This window comes from Platalea leucorodia (assembly GCF_965183815.1).
Source record: "Platalea leucorodia genome assembly, chromosome: 5".
NCBI classification, from domain to species: domain Eukaryota; kingdom Metazoa; phylum Chordata; class Aves; order Pelecaniformes; family Threskiornithidae; genus Platalea; species Platalea leucorodia.
This window is the reverse complement of record NC_138827.1, coordinates 16,354,085-16,372,029: the sequence shown is the minus strand read 5'-3', so window position 1 is coordinate 16,372,029 and position 17,945 is coordinate 16,354,085. Positions and strand designations below refer to the sequence as shown.

Here is a 17,945-nt window from a genome sequence, read left to right as displayed (position 1 = left end):
CACGTCAGCAAGGCACTGCTGCTGTGACAGCACCGTAGAAATGCATTTGATGTGGTTTTAAAGGCAGAAGTACACAGTGTACTTTTTCACGTGAAGGTAAAAATTCAAGATAAACCAGAATATTTTTCTGACAGTCACTACCTCCACCTACTATATATACTATGTAAATAAGTGTAGTGTAATTTAATAATCTTGCAGCTCCTAACCTTTTAATGAGGTTCTCAGAAGACACAGACTGAAACCAGCCTCCGCAGATTAAAGTTTTTGATTAAAACCACATGGATCGGCTTGATCTCCTCTGCATTCAGGATACGGGGCCAAATCCAACCCGCCTGTATCTGCTGTGAAGCCAGCAGCCACTGGCCTGCTGAGCAGCACGCGATGTCAGGTCGAACGCAGGCAGTACCCTGGGCTTCAAAGGCTGCAAGCGGGGTCTGGGTGACACTGTGCTGAAAGCAGTGCAGGCAAAGCTGGGAATTCCTGACACAGCCCAGGGGAGGCCCTAGCTGGGGAGCAGAGAGTGCCTTTCAGTAGTGTCACCGAGTCACTGGTCCCTGGGAAGACCCCAAAAACTGAGATCTGAGAAAAGGCAAATGCTTTTCCCTGATTACCACTCTGTACGAGAGGAGTGTGGCCACAGTTGTGTTTCTCTGAGGCATTTCCCAACACAAAGCTGCATGTCTGGACATTGTAGAAAGAAGAGGCCAGGTTTGTTTTAAGACCCAGCAGAGATGCCTTTCAGAGCGCTGACTGTAAGCCTTTCTCTCTAGGGGTGAGCAATAGTGGGCAGCACACAATGGTATTTAAATTAGTCCATCCTCTCAATGCCACAGCCATCTCTGTATCCAGCAGAAACGTTTGAGCTGTAACTAAAATTTTGGGCACTGCATATCTGAGTGTTCAGTATTTCCAACTAGGGAATTATCAAACCATCTTGCTTATTTTTCCAGGCAGCTGCAGGTATAGAGCTACTCTGTGCCAAGCATGCATATAAACCCATTAGGGCTTTCTAATGTTTCATGCAGAGGAGAATAATGGAGGAGCTGTGGCTAGCAATTGTAATGCCAACCTAAATGCTTTTAAGCTAGGAGACCGGGCTTCATTAATTTTCATGTCAGCAGAATCATAAGCAAAGAAGTTTAAATACTCTTCAGAGAGGTGAGGTTCAAGCATTAGCCAGTATCTAGAAGTGGGGGGCAAGAAAGGAGTGTGGTTTTCCTTTTGCATATGTTTGATGTTTTCTCCTTTCCCTCCTGCATTTCCACCAGTTCAAACTGTTAGCTGCAGGGATACTTGTCTGTGTTTGATATGTCTGCTAGTTGGCTGATTGGAGTCTCATCCCAGAAACCATTTCCCTGGAGAAACCAGGCACAGGTTGCATTTTGCCTGCTGTAATTAATGATGCATTAGATCTTCCCCATTTGCTGTGCCCGTGTCCCCGTGGTCCACTGTTTTCCTCACACGTGTTCTCCTGCAGAGCCCATGTCTCTGGTTGAGCAGGCTGTAGCAGTAGGTGTGTGTGGTGAACACTTACACCCAGACTGGGGAGAATATCATAGTATATTCTCACTAAGAGCTAAAAATGTGTGTCTAACTGAAAGGAGTCCAGAGCCGCTTGCTGTGCTGTTGACTGAAGTAAAACTCCTGTTTCTAAAGGGACTGGGAATGAATAGTGACCCAGCAGAGCTGGGGGCCTTGGAGCTCTGAAACGCAGCCTCCCTCCTGCTCGGAGAGTGTCAGAGCTGCAGTGAAGCTGTGTGGCTAATCTCTCACTGCTTTCACCCTGCTGCAACCCCTCTGCCTTCATGGGATTGTCCTGATGCAACACTAGCATCACCAAGAGCAGAAGCTGGCCTGTCCTTCCTGCACACCCCTGCTCACTACCGTTAGCCTCGCATGAGCAGTATCTCCTCTAATGGACATTGCATGGTTTCCTGCACTGAGCATGACAGTGTTGTTGCATGTGTTTCAAAGCGTTGTCAACTTTATCCCAAACTGTCCTCATATGTGTCCCCCCAGGAGGAGTTTCCTTTTCATCTGTTAACCTTGCTTCAGGGATGTAGTACATCCTAAATGAGTATGGCATTTCCTTGAGCTCCCTCATCCCAGGTCAAGTTAAACCTATTTCAAGTTCTCTGAGGAACCAGTTGACCAGGCACAGCCAGCGCTGAGCACCGGCAGAGTGTGCACACACAGACCTCTGAAACACTTTCATGCAATAAACAGACCCACCTTTATGGCTGGGTGGTTCCTTCTTACTATTTGTATATCCAGCCCATGAAAAGAAAGAGCTGTGTTGCTGACAGGCAGCCTCGAAGGTTTTCTGTTCAGCGGCTTTACAGTGGAAGTTGTCTTCTTGGGATTATGCTTTAGAATGATATAATTAGTTTATAAAATGTAATAAACACCTGATCTTTTACTGAATAGTTAATCAGTGGCTGCATTTGGGCAGGTTAGAGAGTAGTTTCAGTCACCTACAGCCTGTTTTCCGTATGTGCTGTTAGCCAGTGTATTCACACACTGCCTATCACTGCTAATGTTCTTCTGAGATCCATTAATCAACCATTAGTCATTAATAAATAGTCCCTTAATATATCGTTTGACTGTTCGGGATATTCTCAGACCTCCCAACAAGCTGATTTTTTGCATTCCCAAGAAGACAATTCCAAAAATTAAAAGAAAGAAAAAAAAGAAAGAAAAAGTATGTCGTAATCACAGACTTAATCTGCAATGTTTTTATTATTATTTTTTAGACACACCGGAAGATTAGCCAAGCTCAGTAGCAAAGACAGCCATACCAGTCCAAGATGACTGGTAGGACTAAGGCACGTGAAAGCAACAGAAGTTTTTCCACACCCATTAGCAGAAAAAATAAGTCTAGGTGACCCCAGTCAGAATGAAATGTTTTTCAAATGCCTCTACTCCACTTTTAACTACCAGAAAAAATAGTAGTTGAAAGAGAGCAGCAGGTTCAGTTTCCCTTTATCCAATTTATTTTAGGGTTTTGGACTCTAATCTGGCATCAGTTGCACTACCAAAAAAAACCCCACGTTTCAAGAGTCACTCCATCTGAAAGATATTAGCAAGATGAGAGGAGTGGAAAATGTATTTCAAGGGGTCACTGAGCACTTTTGAAACTATTTCCCTCCTTATTTTTAAGGTGAAGCAACTCCTTTTTCCCAGCTCCTCATGCATTTAAAGTTGAATTTGCTGAACCATCTGCCAAAAAAATCCCTCTCCATTAAGAACAATCCTGCTCTGACTTAGTATGACCTAACATGTCTCTTCCACTTGCAAAATCTACAGTAATACTGACTTTGGCCTTAAGTAAACTCTCTGAATATTTACATTTCTTAAGTTTGAAAAGAATTTGACTCCATCTGAGTGCCCACAGCCATCTTGTGGTCACAGTCTAATTTAAGAGAGACACACACAGTAAATATAACTCGGTTGCAGGGCAGTGTCCAAACATTCTCCTTGGAACAGCCCGGGCAACTTGGTCATATGCAGAAATTTCCCCATTTCAAAGAGAAGAAAGGAGGAGTCATGACCAGAGGCAGAGATATAAAATTCATGTAATCATAGCCTGAATGTTTTTTTAGATAAAACCATGTCCTTGTTCTTATATTTCCAGAGGAGCTTGTGCTGACAGTCTTTGTCGAGACAAATGCTGAGCACCCCACTCCATTGCTGTTGATGCTCTCCTGTGTGCCACTAAGCCTCACGCATGTGTCCTCCTTTGCCACAGGCATTGCTTTGTTTTCTTTAGACCTTTAAAATACACCAAAAGCCTTCTGTCACAGAACCTGAGCTCAGGTTATGTTCTTCTCTTACGTGGAGCATGCCTGACATCAGTGGGATTAGGAGAGATGAATATCAGAGTCCAGACCAATGAGACCTGCCCTTAACCCTTCCTCTAAACTGGAGCTGAAGCTTTGCTGGGTTTGAAGCTTTTCTCTTGGCTTTGAGTCTCATTTCCATCCTGCTTCTCACCCTTCCTGGTTTGTGACGAGTCCCATTAAGTGAAGAGGTCGTCCTCTAGCCTGAGACAGAGCAGTAAGAACAGAGCACACTTGGGACCTGGTTGTCAAAGCTGTGGAGGTCCCTTCTGCAGGCACAAGAGGTTTGGCTCAGCCTGATAACCCCACTACAGTTCTTGAAGGCCTCGCTGCTAGGAAGAAGCACTTGGCCGTTTCACATGGCTTGCTTGAATCAGTGTGTAAGACATGACCCGCAGGCCACGTTGTGACGGCTGCCAACTGTGCAGCAGGGCCTGCATTCATTGCATTGCCTTTCTTTGTCTTCTTCTGCAGAAGCCCAACGCAGGCCTTACTACGCTGACTATTCCCCAGCACGGAAGTACATTCACACCCTCTGCACCAGCCACTATCTTGACCTCTTCATCACGTTCATCATTGGGGTCAATGTCATCACTATGTCAATGGAGCACTACAACCAGCCAAAGGTAAGAGCCACCCATCATGTTGGCCATGAAACACAGCAGCACGAGGTAGCAGGGGACCTGAGGACCATACACTGTTTCCTTGGCCAGTGAGGTCTACAGCCAGCCCTGCTTCCCTGGGACTGTTCCCTGTTGTTTGAAAGCCTTGGCAGGCTCCAGGCTCGGCATTGCAATCCTTCTAACTCTAGGTGAGCTCTACCATTCAGGAGTCACTTGCCCTAGCCAAAAGCTTGATTTCCCCACTCTGTCATAAAAAAAACCAGAGAATAAGGCTAATGGAGAGTGAACTAAACTTTTACTAGGAAAAGACCAGTCCAAATATTTCCTCTTCTGATCCCAGACATGACTGACCCTCAGACTGTAAAACAACCCAGAGTTTTAGAATATTCCATTAACAGATATAAACATGAAGTTAATGCATGCAGAGCAACGTTTCGTTTCCTCAATGAATTTAGAATAAACCAGCTCTTAAGTACAACCCTTCTTTATGTATCATAAAATCCTTCTTTCCCAAGAAAACCTTCGGCATAAATCGTATAGCTTGTCCATTTGCTGCATATATTAATCTTCTGTCGCTTTATCATTCATGGAGCTCTAGGCTCAGTGTTTACTTTTCTAGTATTGCATGGTCTGCCAGGTAACCTGCAAATGCCTCCTGGAAGCTAAGCCAGAGGGGCACCAAGCCACAGGGTAACGCGTGTGTGTTTTACGCCAGCTGACTGTGTGCTGTTCTGCCCCCACAATTCTTTTGCATAACAGCCTTTATTTTGCATGTAAATGTTATTTATCCAGACTAGGTCTTATTTATACTTGTTTTATATTCATGTAAAACACAGTGGTGTAAACCTCAATGCAAACCATCACAAATGATACGAGAATTCAGGCTCAGGCAGTGTGCTTCAGATGAAATAGTAAATTATCCTATATTCTCTTAAGTTTCCATTTTATTTTAGGCACTGGAACAAAAACAGGGATAGTAGTGCATTGAGGAATGCCAACATCTGAAAAACTTTCAGCTCTTGTTCCCAAAAAATCAGTGCATGGTCATCCCACATATCAGCAAAGCACAGTTATCACACAAATGTGACGAGGAGAGCTTTCCAGTGGCCTGAGGCTTCTGTCAACAAAGCAGACATTGCTTTGCAGACTCCTCTGTTGCGTTTTACTTCCAATTGTGTCTGGTTTGATGTTTGCTGTTACCATTTTTTTATTGTAAGAGACCTATACTACATTTAACTAAATTCCCCTTCCCTCCCTCCTCTCCCCAAATCCCTACCCAACCAAAGAGCTGTTTCACTCTGCAACTATCTATTTTAAGGCCCCAGCAAGATTCTTTTGCTATTGTTGGCCTACAGTTCCAATGAAATCCATTATAAACACTCATCATCTTAAAGTATAAACACTGCAGATTCCTGACTTCCGAGAGCAGGTCTATAGAGAGCGTGAACATTGCACCAAATATGGACATACTTTGCCCAGCTCTAGAGATGTAACATTTTTCAAGAAGGCAAGATTTAATCCATCTCCAACATTATTTATTCTTCTGAGTGTTTTAAGCAAAGCCATTGTCCTAAGGATTGCCATGCTGGAATAAAGAAATGATCCATCAAGCCTTTTATTCTACGCAAGGCTAGGCAGATCTGAAGAAGTAAACATTATTAGATAGAGAAGGGGTAAATTTTCTCTCTGACCCAGACTGAACAATTTGTGCACTGAAGTTGGAGGACTGATGGCTCTTGACATTTTTAGCACAACTAGTATTAGTGCTTATGAGGTTTTTGTTTGCATCAGTGTCTATTCCTTTTTTTGAGTTTTGCTGTGTGATTTAGTGCAGTTTTGCAACTGAGCTCTGTAAGCTATTATGACTTCACTTCTCACATCTCTGTGCCTATGCCACCCTTGTGCCTGCCAGTCCCTCTGCAGGGGTTCTAGGAAAGGATAGCTTGGGCTGGTCTAACTGGTGTCTCTCTTTTCAGTCCCTGGATGAGGCCCTGAAGTACTGCAACTATGTGTTCACCATAGTTTTTGTGTTCGAGGCAGTTCTGAAGTTGGTGGCATTTGGTTTTCGAAGGTTCTTTAAGGACAGGTAAGAGTATTTAAACTCCTGTGCATTTGGGAAAGAGCTGTATTAACCCAGTTTCAAAGCCAGATGCTGGGTAAATGTAGCGTCACTATGATAGTACTACATGCTGTGTGCAAGGAAGAGCAAAGGGCTCTCTCTCCATGGGTGCAAATTTTATAGTGTAGGAATTAAAAATTCGAAGAACTGCTGGTACTGCTTTGCAGAAGGAATTCAGCAAATCTTACAAAATTCTAGAGACATTCTTTCCCCCAGTATCTGCCTCTCCACCAGGTCTGACCGGCTCAGCTTAGAGGTCAGAAACAACCTGTTGGCATCAATCCAGTGCTCAAAAGAGTAGCTTTGGCAACCTAAGGCCACAAAGTCCCTCAGAACAAGTCTCCTTTGCAGTCCAAACCAGTCCTTTGGTAGGCTGCTGGCTTTGTAAAGCCTTTGGCAAAAACAGACGTAGTTGTGTTCAGCCCCGTTGCCTTCAGATCCCAGCTGCAGAGACTTGTGGATCTTATTCTGCCTCACATTTAGCCAGAAGCAAATGCAGATGAGAGTACGTTGTGGTCTGGTGACTTGCTGGGGAGCAGGGTAAGACTGAACACTTTTCCACAAAATTAGCTTGTTTTCCTCATTTATCCTGACACAGTGGTTGGAAGCTGCTATGAGCAATATTACTTATGAAGGAAATTGCGTAGAAAAGTCACTCAGTTTCTTCACATCTTACTGTCTTTGTAGTGCTGGTGTGGAAGGCCCTCTACAAGTGTTAGGCTATAAATCAATGAAGATATTCAAGTGGAGTCATTCAAGAGACAGGTGACATAACATGGGAGCAGCTGTGTTGCATCCCATCAAAGGCCCCTCTAGCCTAGTATCTTGTCCCTGAGAGTGGCTCCAAGTGGATAGCAGGGGGACAACAGGGACTGGGAAGTAGGCAGGGACACTTCCCAGCCACAGCCTACAGCAGCTTGTGGCTCGGAGGCTGTCTGTGCCAGCTGCAGTGAGTTGATATTGTACCACATAGAAGATCATGGGCCCAGATATGAGAGAGGAGAGGCATTTGGGATTTGCTTGCGATTGTTATTAACAGATAATTCTCTCCTTTTGGGTGTCTGTCCATGTATGATTTTTATTTTTTTTTGTCCTTCCTCTCTTTATTAGGTGGAATCAGCTGGATTTGGCCATAGTTCTCTTATCAATTGTGGGAATCACACTGGAGGAAATTGAGATGAATGCCGCGTTGCCCATCAATCCCACAATAATACGCATCATGCGGGTGCTGAGAATAGCAAGAGGTACGGCCTGCTGTGTAGGTCTTCAGCCATCCCTCCAGACACGTCAAGAAATGGTTTGGCCATTTGTTCTTCTAGTCCTGCTGTTTCAGTTTGACTTGAGAACAGTCAGGCGACGAGGCTGCAAAATGTCAGTTCAGAGACAAGCTAGTTGGCATTTTATGGGTGTTTCCAGTGGCATCTTAGATTGGTCTCTAATTCAAACCTGGGATCACAGGCCTTTTATACTGATACCAGACAAGACCAAGAAGTGGTGGAGAAGGGAGGATCAGAGCTTGAGATGATGCTCTTCACTGATGAAGTGTCTCCCCATCACTCTCCCATTTTCCTGCTAAGGCATGCTGGAGTTCTTCTGGCCTTTGGTCTGTTTTACCGACGTCCTTAACATTAATTGGTGCGGGAAGTAGTCAGGATGCTCAGATGTTCTGTGGGCCCTGCCAGGATGCAGTGAGCTTGCCATCTGTATGAATAGATGTAAGAGAGATGTAAACCCTCCCCACAAGATCTGAACCTAGATTTCCTTTATGGGTTTTGCTTGAAATATTTCCCAGCCCTGCTGACCAGGATTTGATTCTCATTGTAGTGCTGAAACTGCTTAAAATGGCCACTGGGATGCGAGCTCTTCTGGACACAGTGGTACAAGCGCTTCCCCAGGTAAGCCCCCGGACTTCATCCATGCCCAGTTTGTTCACCTTGATGGACTGTGCCATTCGGGCCTGGGGACAGCCCTGTGCCACCATGTTTGGTGGACACTAGAAGCTACCTGCAGAGGATATCAGCTTTCTCTGCTGTCACCAGTGCCTTGGTAGCAGAGTTCTGCATGGCACATCCTGCTCATATAGTATGTGTTAGATGGGAGAACCAGAATGACGGAAAAAGAGTTAACAGAGAGCCAATTGCTGTAGGCAGAGCTCTCACAAAACACAGATTTCACTGGCAAGTTCAGGAAACACAAGGATAGACAGAGAAAGCTGTTGGTGAAAGCATTGGAAGTAGACAGCTTCCAGCTCAACAGTTTTCTTTGTGAGACGGGAGTAGCCATGTTTATTGACACCTATTGACAGAGGAGCTGCAGACTTTAAAAGCCAAAGAGGGGAGACGTTTCTGAGTGTTAAAAGCTTGAAGTGGGGTCTCAAATCACCATATTCTCATGAGCTGCAGGAGGAACAATGATGCTGCCAGTCTTAATGATATTTGATAAGATTCTTCAAGTGTTCAGTTCCTGGGACCACTTTTTTATGGATCCATTTATTTGAAAAAAGAGGGAAAGAAACTTTTTGCTGATTTGCACTCCTCCCTCAAAAAGATCTAAAGCGCATCAGAAGAATTCCAATGTTTAGGGTTCCTTTGTTTTTAGAATCTTATGCTATTTAAGCTCTTGTTCTGCTAGTTTGTGAGTTTGATGGTCAGAGTCCTAATCTTTCAGTCTTTACAGTCAGCTTAGCTGCCTACACATTCCAATTTCATATATTACCAGGATCCTGTATCCCACCAGACAGTACTGGAAACATTTACTGCCACACTTTACTCAGAAGTCAGTACCAATATGAGGTGCCAGGCCATCACGAATGAGGCAGAGGAACTCTGCAGCCTTCTTCTCTGAGCTGCCAATTCAGAAGCAGCACTTTTAGGATGCACAAGCACGGTCAGACAAGTCCTTAGTTTTCAACCCCTCCAAAACATCCCACAGCTGAGTTGCTGGAAGGAGCTTGATGAGTGGGCCTACTCCGTTCTATGTAAAAGGCAGTGTAGTGTGCCCTGGGATGGACTGGGAGGGTCAGGCCTCCCCTTTCCCAGCCCCAGCCCCAGCCCCATAGGCACAGGGAGATGGCAGTGCACCATGGTGGGCAGTCACATCTTGATCAGCTTCAGCTGTCTCCAGAGGGATCACATCTCGAAGGCAGGATGATAGCACTGTGGCTTGGCCAAAAGCAGACACCGTGTAGGCATCTCTTCCAGAATATGAGTGGCCATATGAGAATCAGTAGAACTAGTACATGTAATTACCCAAATATACCCCTATGAGTTAGTTGCTAAGTACAAAGAAGCTCATGATCTGTTCAAAATGAACTGGAAAACAAGGAGAATTTCTTTTTCTTGGAAAGACCCATTTACTTTTCATCACTGCCATAAAGATGTTTCTAATCTGAGACACTTGCCCTTTGGTATTCAGATTTCCTTTTCAGTGAAGGATTTTGGCTGAGACTAAAGCATGGAATTTACCAACCTGACCCCTGTTTTGGCATTTCAAGAAAGCATGTGATTTGTGTCTATTTTTTTTCTTTCGAAAGCATTGTGATTACAGAGTATATTTTCTCTCTCTCCTTGTTGTCTCTCCCCCCCAAACAATAGGGTGGCTGCAGGCCAGGCTTTTAGTTTCCTTGGGGTGTTTCTGCAGTTTACATTCAAACCAAAGTCTGTTTTAAAGGGAAATCCCCAGGGATATTCCAAGCAGATCTTGTACAGATAAAAATGCCATTTTGTCCTCCAGCAAAATTCAGAAAATGACAAGGGAAGTTTGGGAAGACCTCTCTGACAACAATCACTCTTCATAAAGCTACAGCTTTCATTTCAAAGGCAGGGGAAGAGCTCCTACCCCAATTAATTTAGCAGCCTAAAACCACAGCTGGAAAGTCCTCATTGAATGTGTCTGCTAAGTGACAAGAAAAATGAATTTGATGTTTCTTCATTAAGATTTTGGGGGAAATTCTTTGTCTGGTGTATGTAGAATAACCATTTATGGGCTTACCATGACAAAGTATTGCCATTGCAGTACGCTTTTTTCTTTCTCTTTTGGGTGATTTTCATCAGCTTCCTACTTGTTTTTATTCAGCAACAGATATAGCTTGAGTAACACTTAGAGAACCAACTATCCCCGGACTTGGGGGAGTGTTAGCATTTTGATCCAAGATTGAAGCTGTCATAGTACAGGCTTAATCTCCTCTTCTGGAACTTCAGACTGACCTTGAGCTGCTGTTTTCAATGCAGGAAGACTTCCTACTCTACTCCATCCTCCTTGTCAGGTAACCTCGTGTCTACCAGTTCAGAGATCTTCTCATCCACCATGTCTCTGAAAAAAATGAGATGGGGTAGAGGAGAACAAATGAGGAGAGGCAAGAGAGACAGAAAGAATGGTCAGGGAAAGATTTCAAAATGACACCTTCTTTGCCCACCACCTCCATGCCCATAGTGTGAATTGATCATCACATTCCTGCCATAGGCCATCTGTGCTTGTCCAGTGCTGGCTCTTTTACCCGCTACTGTGCAGTCTTGTGGCAGTATCTTCTTTTCAAACTAGAATCCAGGTTTTCCAGTTTCACAGCTGGTTGACCAAGAGGTTGAACTAGTAGTGGGCCCATGGTCACCTAGAAAGTCACTGCCAGCCTCAGCTCTGACGATGTACCCTCATGGCATACCCTTTCGGAGAACGAATGAAATCTGTCATGGACTTTAAAGTATGAAGCGCTAAAATCAGCTACAGTGGTGTAAACTTGAAATAGATCCACTGCTTTAAACTGAACAGCTAAAAAGAGCTGGGGTAGCGTGACCAGCACTGACTTCATCGCTTAGACATCGGCAGCCCTAATTAAGCCAGTTCAGTGCTGCTATTCACAGACCAAAAACTCCCCTGTGATCGCAGAGGCCTGCTCCCAGCATAACACAAGCCACACAGCTCTGCACTGGACTTCAGCATGTCTTTTAAAAGCCACCCGATCTTGTTTTAAGGATGCAAAGTGTTAGGGATCGGCCATCCCCTACTGATGAAATACGTTCTTCAGTAGGTGTTTACTCTTTCTGCTAAAAAGTCTGGTGTTTTTAGTCTGAATTAGCCAAGTTTGTTTTCTCATTGGATGTAGTTTTGCTTTTTTTCTTCTAGAACCCCTCCTTTTTGGAGGCAACAAGAGATAAAATAATCTCTTGCAGTCTGACAAACAGAAGAACATTGAACTCCTTTAATCTCTCAATATGAAGTAGGTTTTCAAGACCTGTTTCAAGCATTTTCCTCTTCTTTATTAGCTCTGACCCCATTAAGGCTATATAATGAATTACACCACTCTTATGCTTCAGCTGAATATTCCCTCGCTTATACATCCGGTGGCTGCATCAGTTTTGTAAGCAATGTCTGCTCCATAGGACTCCGATGGTAATCCTTTAGTCTTTTTCACATCCCCTGCTTTCCAAAGTACAATTCAGCCTTTCTGTAGCATGGCCTGCACTTTGCGCTCAGATTTGTAACTTTGGTTTTGGCTGGGTTAAAATGCTCATTGTGTAAGTGTATCCACCATACTTAGCAGCCCAGCTGAGTCTGCACAGCACTTCTAGTATCGATTGCCAGTAAGAAAACCTGCAGTCAATGCTAAGCTACTGTTCTTCCTGATGGAGAGGACAAAGTGGAATCCAGTCCAATTGCCATCCTGGCTCTGCAGGGCCAACAATAGTAAGATGTGGAACTTTCCTATCAAAAGATCTGGGTTCTTTTTCCTTCTTCTTTCTCACTTGGTCTGTGGACAGCACATTAATTAAGTGCAGAACTGTACGGTATACCTCCTCTTTGTCTTCAAAGCTTGGAACTTCCCCCAGATGGACTCTGTGCCAAGAAAAAAGTGAAGAACTCCTTGTTCTATCAGTGCCCTGAAGGACAGAGTCTGTAGTTTGCTCCTGTCCAGGAGTTTAACTCTTCGTGGTGCTGTAATTCTTGTGCTTATCTCAAGTTCAGCTCTTGAAGAGGTTTTCTGGCATTGTGTAACAGCAGTTATGGGACATAAACAATAGCCTGCTTTTGCCAGATGCTGAAAACCCACAGTGATTGTGAAGCTCAGAGAGCAAGAATAGAAATGTCTTACCAGCAAGCATTGCAGATGAGACAGATTCTGGAAGATAGCTATGTGTGTGCTATGCTGCAGAAGAGCAGAGATGCCTGTGAGATTTGAGTAGTGAAGCAGAAATGATTAGGTAAAGAAATGTCCATTCTGCTGGCTGGTCTCTGTGGGGCTGAGCGGATACACAGAAAGGGGAGCTCATTCAGTTCAGCTAGTGGCCTTGCGGTTGCACCAATGAGATGACTTTAGCCTCCAAGGTTGTCTGTCTGGCCCTTTCCACTAGTCCTGGAATTCACACAGATGGCCTCCATTTTCCAAGCAGACAAATGTGTCCATTTTCTCTTGGGTCTAGTGCATAAATTAGCCTGTGTTTTCCTGCTGCCAGGCTTATTGCTTTGGCTGGAGAGTGCTGGAAGGAATATGAGGAGGACTCATGTCCTTGGAAAGGATTGGCAGGGGCTTAGTTTTATGAGAAATTGCTCTTGACAGGCATCCCAGGGAGCTGTGTGCATTGCCTGCATGGACAACTGAAATGCCAAGGTGTGGGTCAGTGATGCAGAATGATGTCAGAGCAGAAAGAGGCACAAGAGGAATTGTAGTGTGCTTCAGCCAGCCATTGCAGGAGCAGGGCGGCAGACGACGTATTTCATCAATGCCTCTCCCAGAGCAGGGAGAGTAGAGGCCAGCAGGATCTAAAGGGATTTGAGTAGGATCACATAGCTGACAGTGCAACAGAGAAGTGATAGTGCGCAGGTGGCCGGTGTCCTGTTGTACATGATCCATGCAACACATTTGCGTATCAGGCTAACACAACCTGGCATAGTTGCTTTGCATCCCAGTGCCTGCAGATATGGGCTTTTTACTTAGTGGCATAGGTCAGAGGTTGAACTCTGATGGGACATGCAGTGGTGCTTAGCTACTGCAGTTTCACTTAGGGGGAGTCAAAAAACTAATAGCAGTGATGTCCACAAGAGCTAAAGCAGAGACAGCCTCCCCAGGCCACACAGGAGCAGTGGGAGAATGGTTTTGCTGGGTGTGTGGAGAGGAGGGTCGCTTTCCTTGCTGCTGAACAGGGTTATTCCAGAATTTTTGCAATGGTAGTTCACAGATCCAGCTGGGATGCGCTGTGGTGAAGGATGGTAGCTCCTCACACAGGGCCTCGCTGCTCCTCTGGCTGGGATGGAGGACTCTGCCTCTCTCCCCACAGCATCCCTCTGTCCCAGGCACACAGACACTTTTGCCAGCAGCATATGACAGCCAGGATGCCAGAAAGTGAAGGTCCAGAAGGAATCACAGATACTCACCAGTGTCTCCATCTTCTCTTGTGGCTTCTCTGAGGTACTTTAGGGCACCGAGGACATCTCCAAGATATTCTTCATCTCTGCTTCACTCCCTACAGGCCACAGCCTCCCCTCAACACTGGAGCCACAGCAAATGATGGATAGCCCTTGGCTGCCAGAGAGGGGAGTTATCTGTAATTTTCTCTGCCCAGCCAAAGGCACCAGCCCAAGTCAGGGGGAGTTTGGTGGATAAACAGAGCATGGGCTGAGCTGTTCAGTGCTGCTAGAGCAGAACCACTTCTCAGAGCCTGCCTGGGTGACTGGCTGCCAAAGCTGAGGTTGCTGACCAGAGCTGGATCTCTGTCCCTGATGCAGAGTCCAGCACAGGCATCCCAGCCTTTGGCTTCTGGAGAAAAGTGCCTGGATGTGCTCCTGCCCCGTCCCATTCCTCCCAGCAACATGATTCATGCACGATCTTTTTCTTGTCTGGGCTCAGTAGATCTCAAAGTGTCTCAAAGACATTAATTACCTATCCACAAGGGTATTATAAATGGGTACGTTGAGTTACAGGAGAGGAATGACTCACTCAAGGTCACAGACACACATCCAGTCTGCCTTCTCTGCTACTCAGCAGCTGCTGGCTGACCTCACTGCCTCCACCTCAGCCCTTCTCTGAGAAGATGTCTTGTGTCCTTTTCCATGCTCAGGCCTTGGTGAAGGCCATGGGCTGAAGAGGACCTTCCTTTCCTGAGGGACATGTACCAGAGAGCCATGGGCTAGCACGGACAAAATATTAGTCTGGCACTGACTTGTACTGATTCAGTACAGCCAGAAGCTACACAAATAGACCAAGCAGTTTTGCTGAAGCACCTAAGCAAGAGGTGAGCCATTTTGCTCCGCCACATTCAAGAGCATCAGATGTTTGTGGGCTGCTGAGAAACTCATGCTCTCTCCAACCTCACGAGCCACCAACTGCCTGCACATATACACATGGATGCTACATCTGCAGGGGGTGGTCAGGGCAGCAGGTTGTTCTTGTGCACATGGGGAGCAACCTGCTTCTTAGCTGACACTCCAGAGCAGCTCTGGATGTCTAGGTACAGGTTGGGATGTAAAGGTCGTGCCATCACCCATCCCAGGATCTGTGACTTGCTGCTGTCTCCCACATCTCTTTCATGTAGCCACGTTTCCACATCAGTCAGACATTCAATCACTTCCCAAGAGATCCTGTGCATCAGCTGAGCTTTGGAACTGCCCATGTTGTCTGCTCTCAGCCAAGGGCAAATGCAACCTTAGACACAGCAAACACCACATTAGCAAACATGCTTCTGTTAGCATTTTTAGAGTATGCCTGTGGCTGGGATGCCTTGAGCCTATACAGCAAACCCATGAGTGTAAACTGCTCTTTGAAGGACTAGTTATGAGACACATTGGTTCAGTAATGTAATTAGTTACAATCTTAAATACAGAATCTTTTACAAATTGTTTATGAGCAAATGTCAGCTCATAACATGCTTTGCATGTTGAGAGATAGATAATAATTTTGACTGATAACCTGGTAATAACTTTGATGTTAGTCTAAATTCTTTGGAATTTCATCAATGCCAGAAGTTTGCAGGCTGATTTATTAGGCATTAAAATAGCAGTAAAATATTCAGCTTATAGGCTTCTTTGAAAAAATTCCAAGACCCTCTTCTGCCGCGCTACAACATCAGGCTTTAATTTACACTCAACCTAGAAAACATGTTTATCACTTTTATTTTCCTTCTCTTTAATTATTTGCTCATTTGCCTCCCCGGCAGCGTGTGTGTACATCTGTGTGTGTGCCTGTTTTCCTGTGTTTTCTGATTTGCAGTCATTTTGCAGACTGCCTTCTAATGTCTTAAAAACCACCAGTGGTCCAGCAGACATGAGTTAGGAAACACTATTCTGGAAAACAGTACCTGCAGATGAAATAATCCAGACCAGCCATCCACAACACTGTATTATCTCTGTTATTCCCTGGAGTATGGTAATAATGTTAGTGGAATTGCAAAGCTCTATGTGTAGTAGCAAATTTAGGCTTCATAGCAATTACAGTTTCCACTGGGTGATTAGACTATTCCCATCTCTTTAATGCAAAAAAAACCTACTTCATAAGTGATAGCTGTGTTAATTTTATGATAACAGGTATCTTACTGATAACCTTTCTAATGAAATTAAGCAGCATGGTCAAAATACCCAGCAATTCTGTGGCTGTGCTGCCTCAGAGAAGAAAATGCTCTCAAACTGTAGAGTTCATTGGGAGATAACCTTGGAAATCATGAATCCCTCGGCCTGACTACCTGAATCACCACCCTAGTTCATTTTTATTTATAGATAAAATGATGCTTGTGGCACCATGTCTAATTGGAGAACTTGATCGTTCACTCTCTGTTACAAGGCAATGGACACAAGGCATTTAAAAGTGGCGGGAAAGGTAAATGTGACCAGAGTTAGTTGCAGGTAAAATGCAGGTGGTTAGCTGGTCAGATTACTCTGCCCTTCGTGTTTTCTGCCTGAACCACAAAAAATCTGCTCTTTGAGATGTTTTAAAGGCTTAGACCTCACGTGGTGATTGACTCCAGTGCGGATAACTGCATTGCCATTATTATTAAGAATCTTTGTGTTCTCTTTAGCATCACTGTACTTCGATTACCATCCCCTTCAGCCACCTTGCAGTGCATGTTAATACCTAATAGCAGCACACCACACAGTGTTTGAACTGCAGGGTGCCTGCATTTAAGTGGCGGCATATGGAATAAGGCTTTTCTTTTGAGATGCTAAAAGCTAAAATTCAGGTAGTTGTTGAGAAATATCTGTAAAGTGGCAAGGCTAGGAGAGCTTTATATCTTACTGGAGCATATGTTCCTTTTCTGAAAGCCCTCCCAGGCCAGTGAAACCTTTGAAAACCAGGCAATTCCTCTTGTGGCTTGAGACATGTATTAATGTCACTGTCTTGAAACCCTCAGCCTTCATGCTCAGAGTCTCAAACCTGGCAAACTGAAGGGAAAGGCCCTTAAAACTCAAACCAGAGCACCAAGTCACTTCAACTACCACTGCACTAAAGTGCAGGGCTAAGTGCTGCTGAGGCTACAGCTACGGGTTGGCCAAATTACAGATGAAAGAAGCATTCCGGGTAAGTGAAAGGGCGATGGAGAGGCACCAGCCACAGAGACTGCTTTGCACGTGGGAGCATCTGCTCCTTCCCCAACACAGGAGACTTCTCTGGGACTGTTAAAGCAGAACCGTGAAAGGGGACCAGGGTGTTGGAAGCCAGGGGAGATGATGATTAGCCACCAGTCCCTCTTTTGCTTGTGTTGAAAATGTGATGGAGCAATTTAATTCGTGACCTCAACTTGCCTGACCCTTGTTCTGCTTTCTTCTTGTGTAGGTAGGGAACCTTGGCCTACTTTTTATGCTCCTGTTTTTTATCTATGCTGCCCTGGGAGTGGAATTGTTTGGCAAGCTAGGTGAGTAATGTGCCTGACACAATTTATTTCATCCGGTTGATGTTTATTTGGTATCTAGCTGTTTCCTTTCTTCTCTTTCTCATTCTTGGGCCTTCCTTAGCTTCACAGCTCACAGTCTGAAGATTAAAGTTTTCTCTTGATCTCAGGGTCGCAGATGACATGTGAGGCTGTAATACAGAATGTGTCTAACATGCACACACACATTTAGAGATTTGTCCAACACCATCCTTGGCTGTAGAGGAACTATTTACTGTTTAAATATAATTGTCCCGCATGGTTATGTTCACAAAGATGGAAGTTTGCTATTTAAGACAGAACATGAGTCTGTAAAGCTGGATGGTAGTCAGATTCGTGCTGGAGAGATGCCACCGTAAACATGTCCCTCCTCGGAGCTTCCACCACACTCCTTTAGTTTTCTGCACTTGGCTGACATTGCTCTTCCAGCTGCCCGAGTCTTCTCTGTCCGTTGTTCTTCTCAGCATCACCTTCCCCTTTCTACATAAATCAGGAAGCATCCACTGGTTCCTGATTG

The 17,945-nt window shown here is 44.8% G+C and overlaps 1 protein-coding gene across 1 annotated transcript in view; it reads left to right on the top strand.

The window, feature by feature from the left end:
* Window positions 1-17,945, top strand: part of CACNA1H (calcium voltage-gated channel subunit alpha1 H) — a 256,762-nt gene that overhangs the window by 223,409 nt on the left and 15,408 nt on the right. Inside the window, exons 26-30 of the mRNA XM_082314504.1 lie at window positions 4,314-4,465; window positions 6,439-6,548; window positions 7,692-7,825; window positions 8,406-8,476; window positions 17,335-17,413. Coding sequence (XP_082170630.1) covers window positions 4,314-4,465; window positions 6,439-6,548; window positions 7,692-7,825; window positions 8,406-8,476; window positions 17,335-17,413 — 546 coding nt within the window. The remainder of the gene's footprint in view (window positions 1-4,313; window positions 4,466-6,438; window positions 6,549-7,691; window positions 7,826-8,405; window positions 8,477-17,334; window positions 17,414-17,945) is intronic.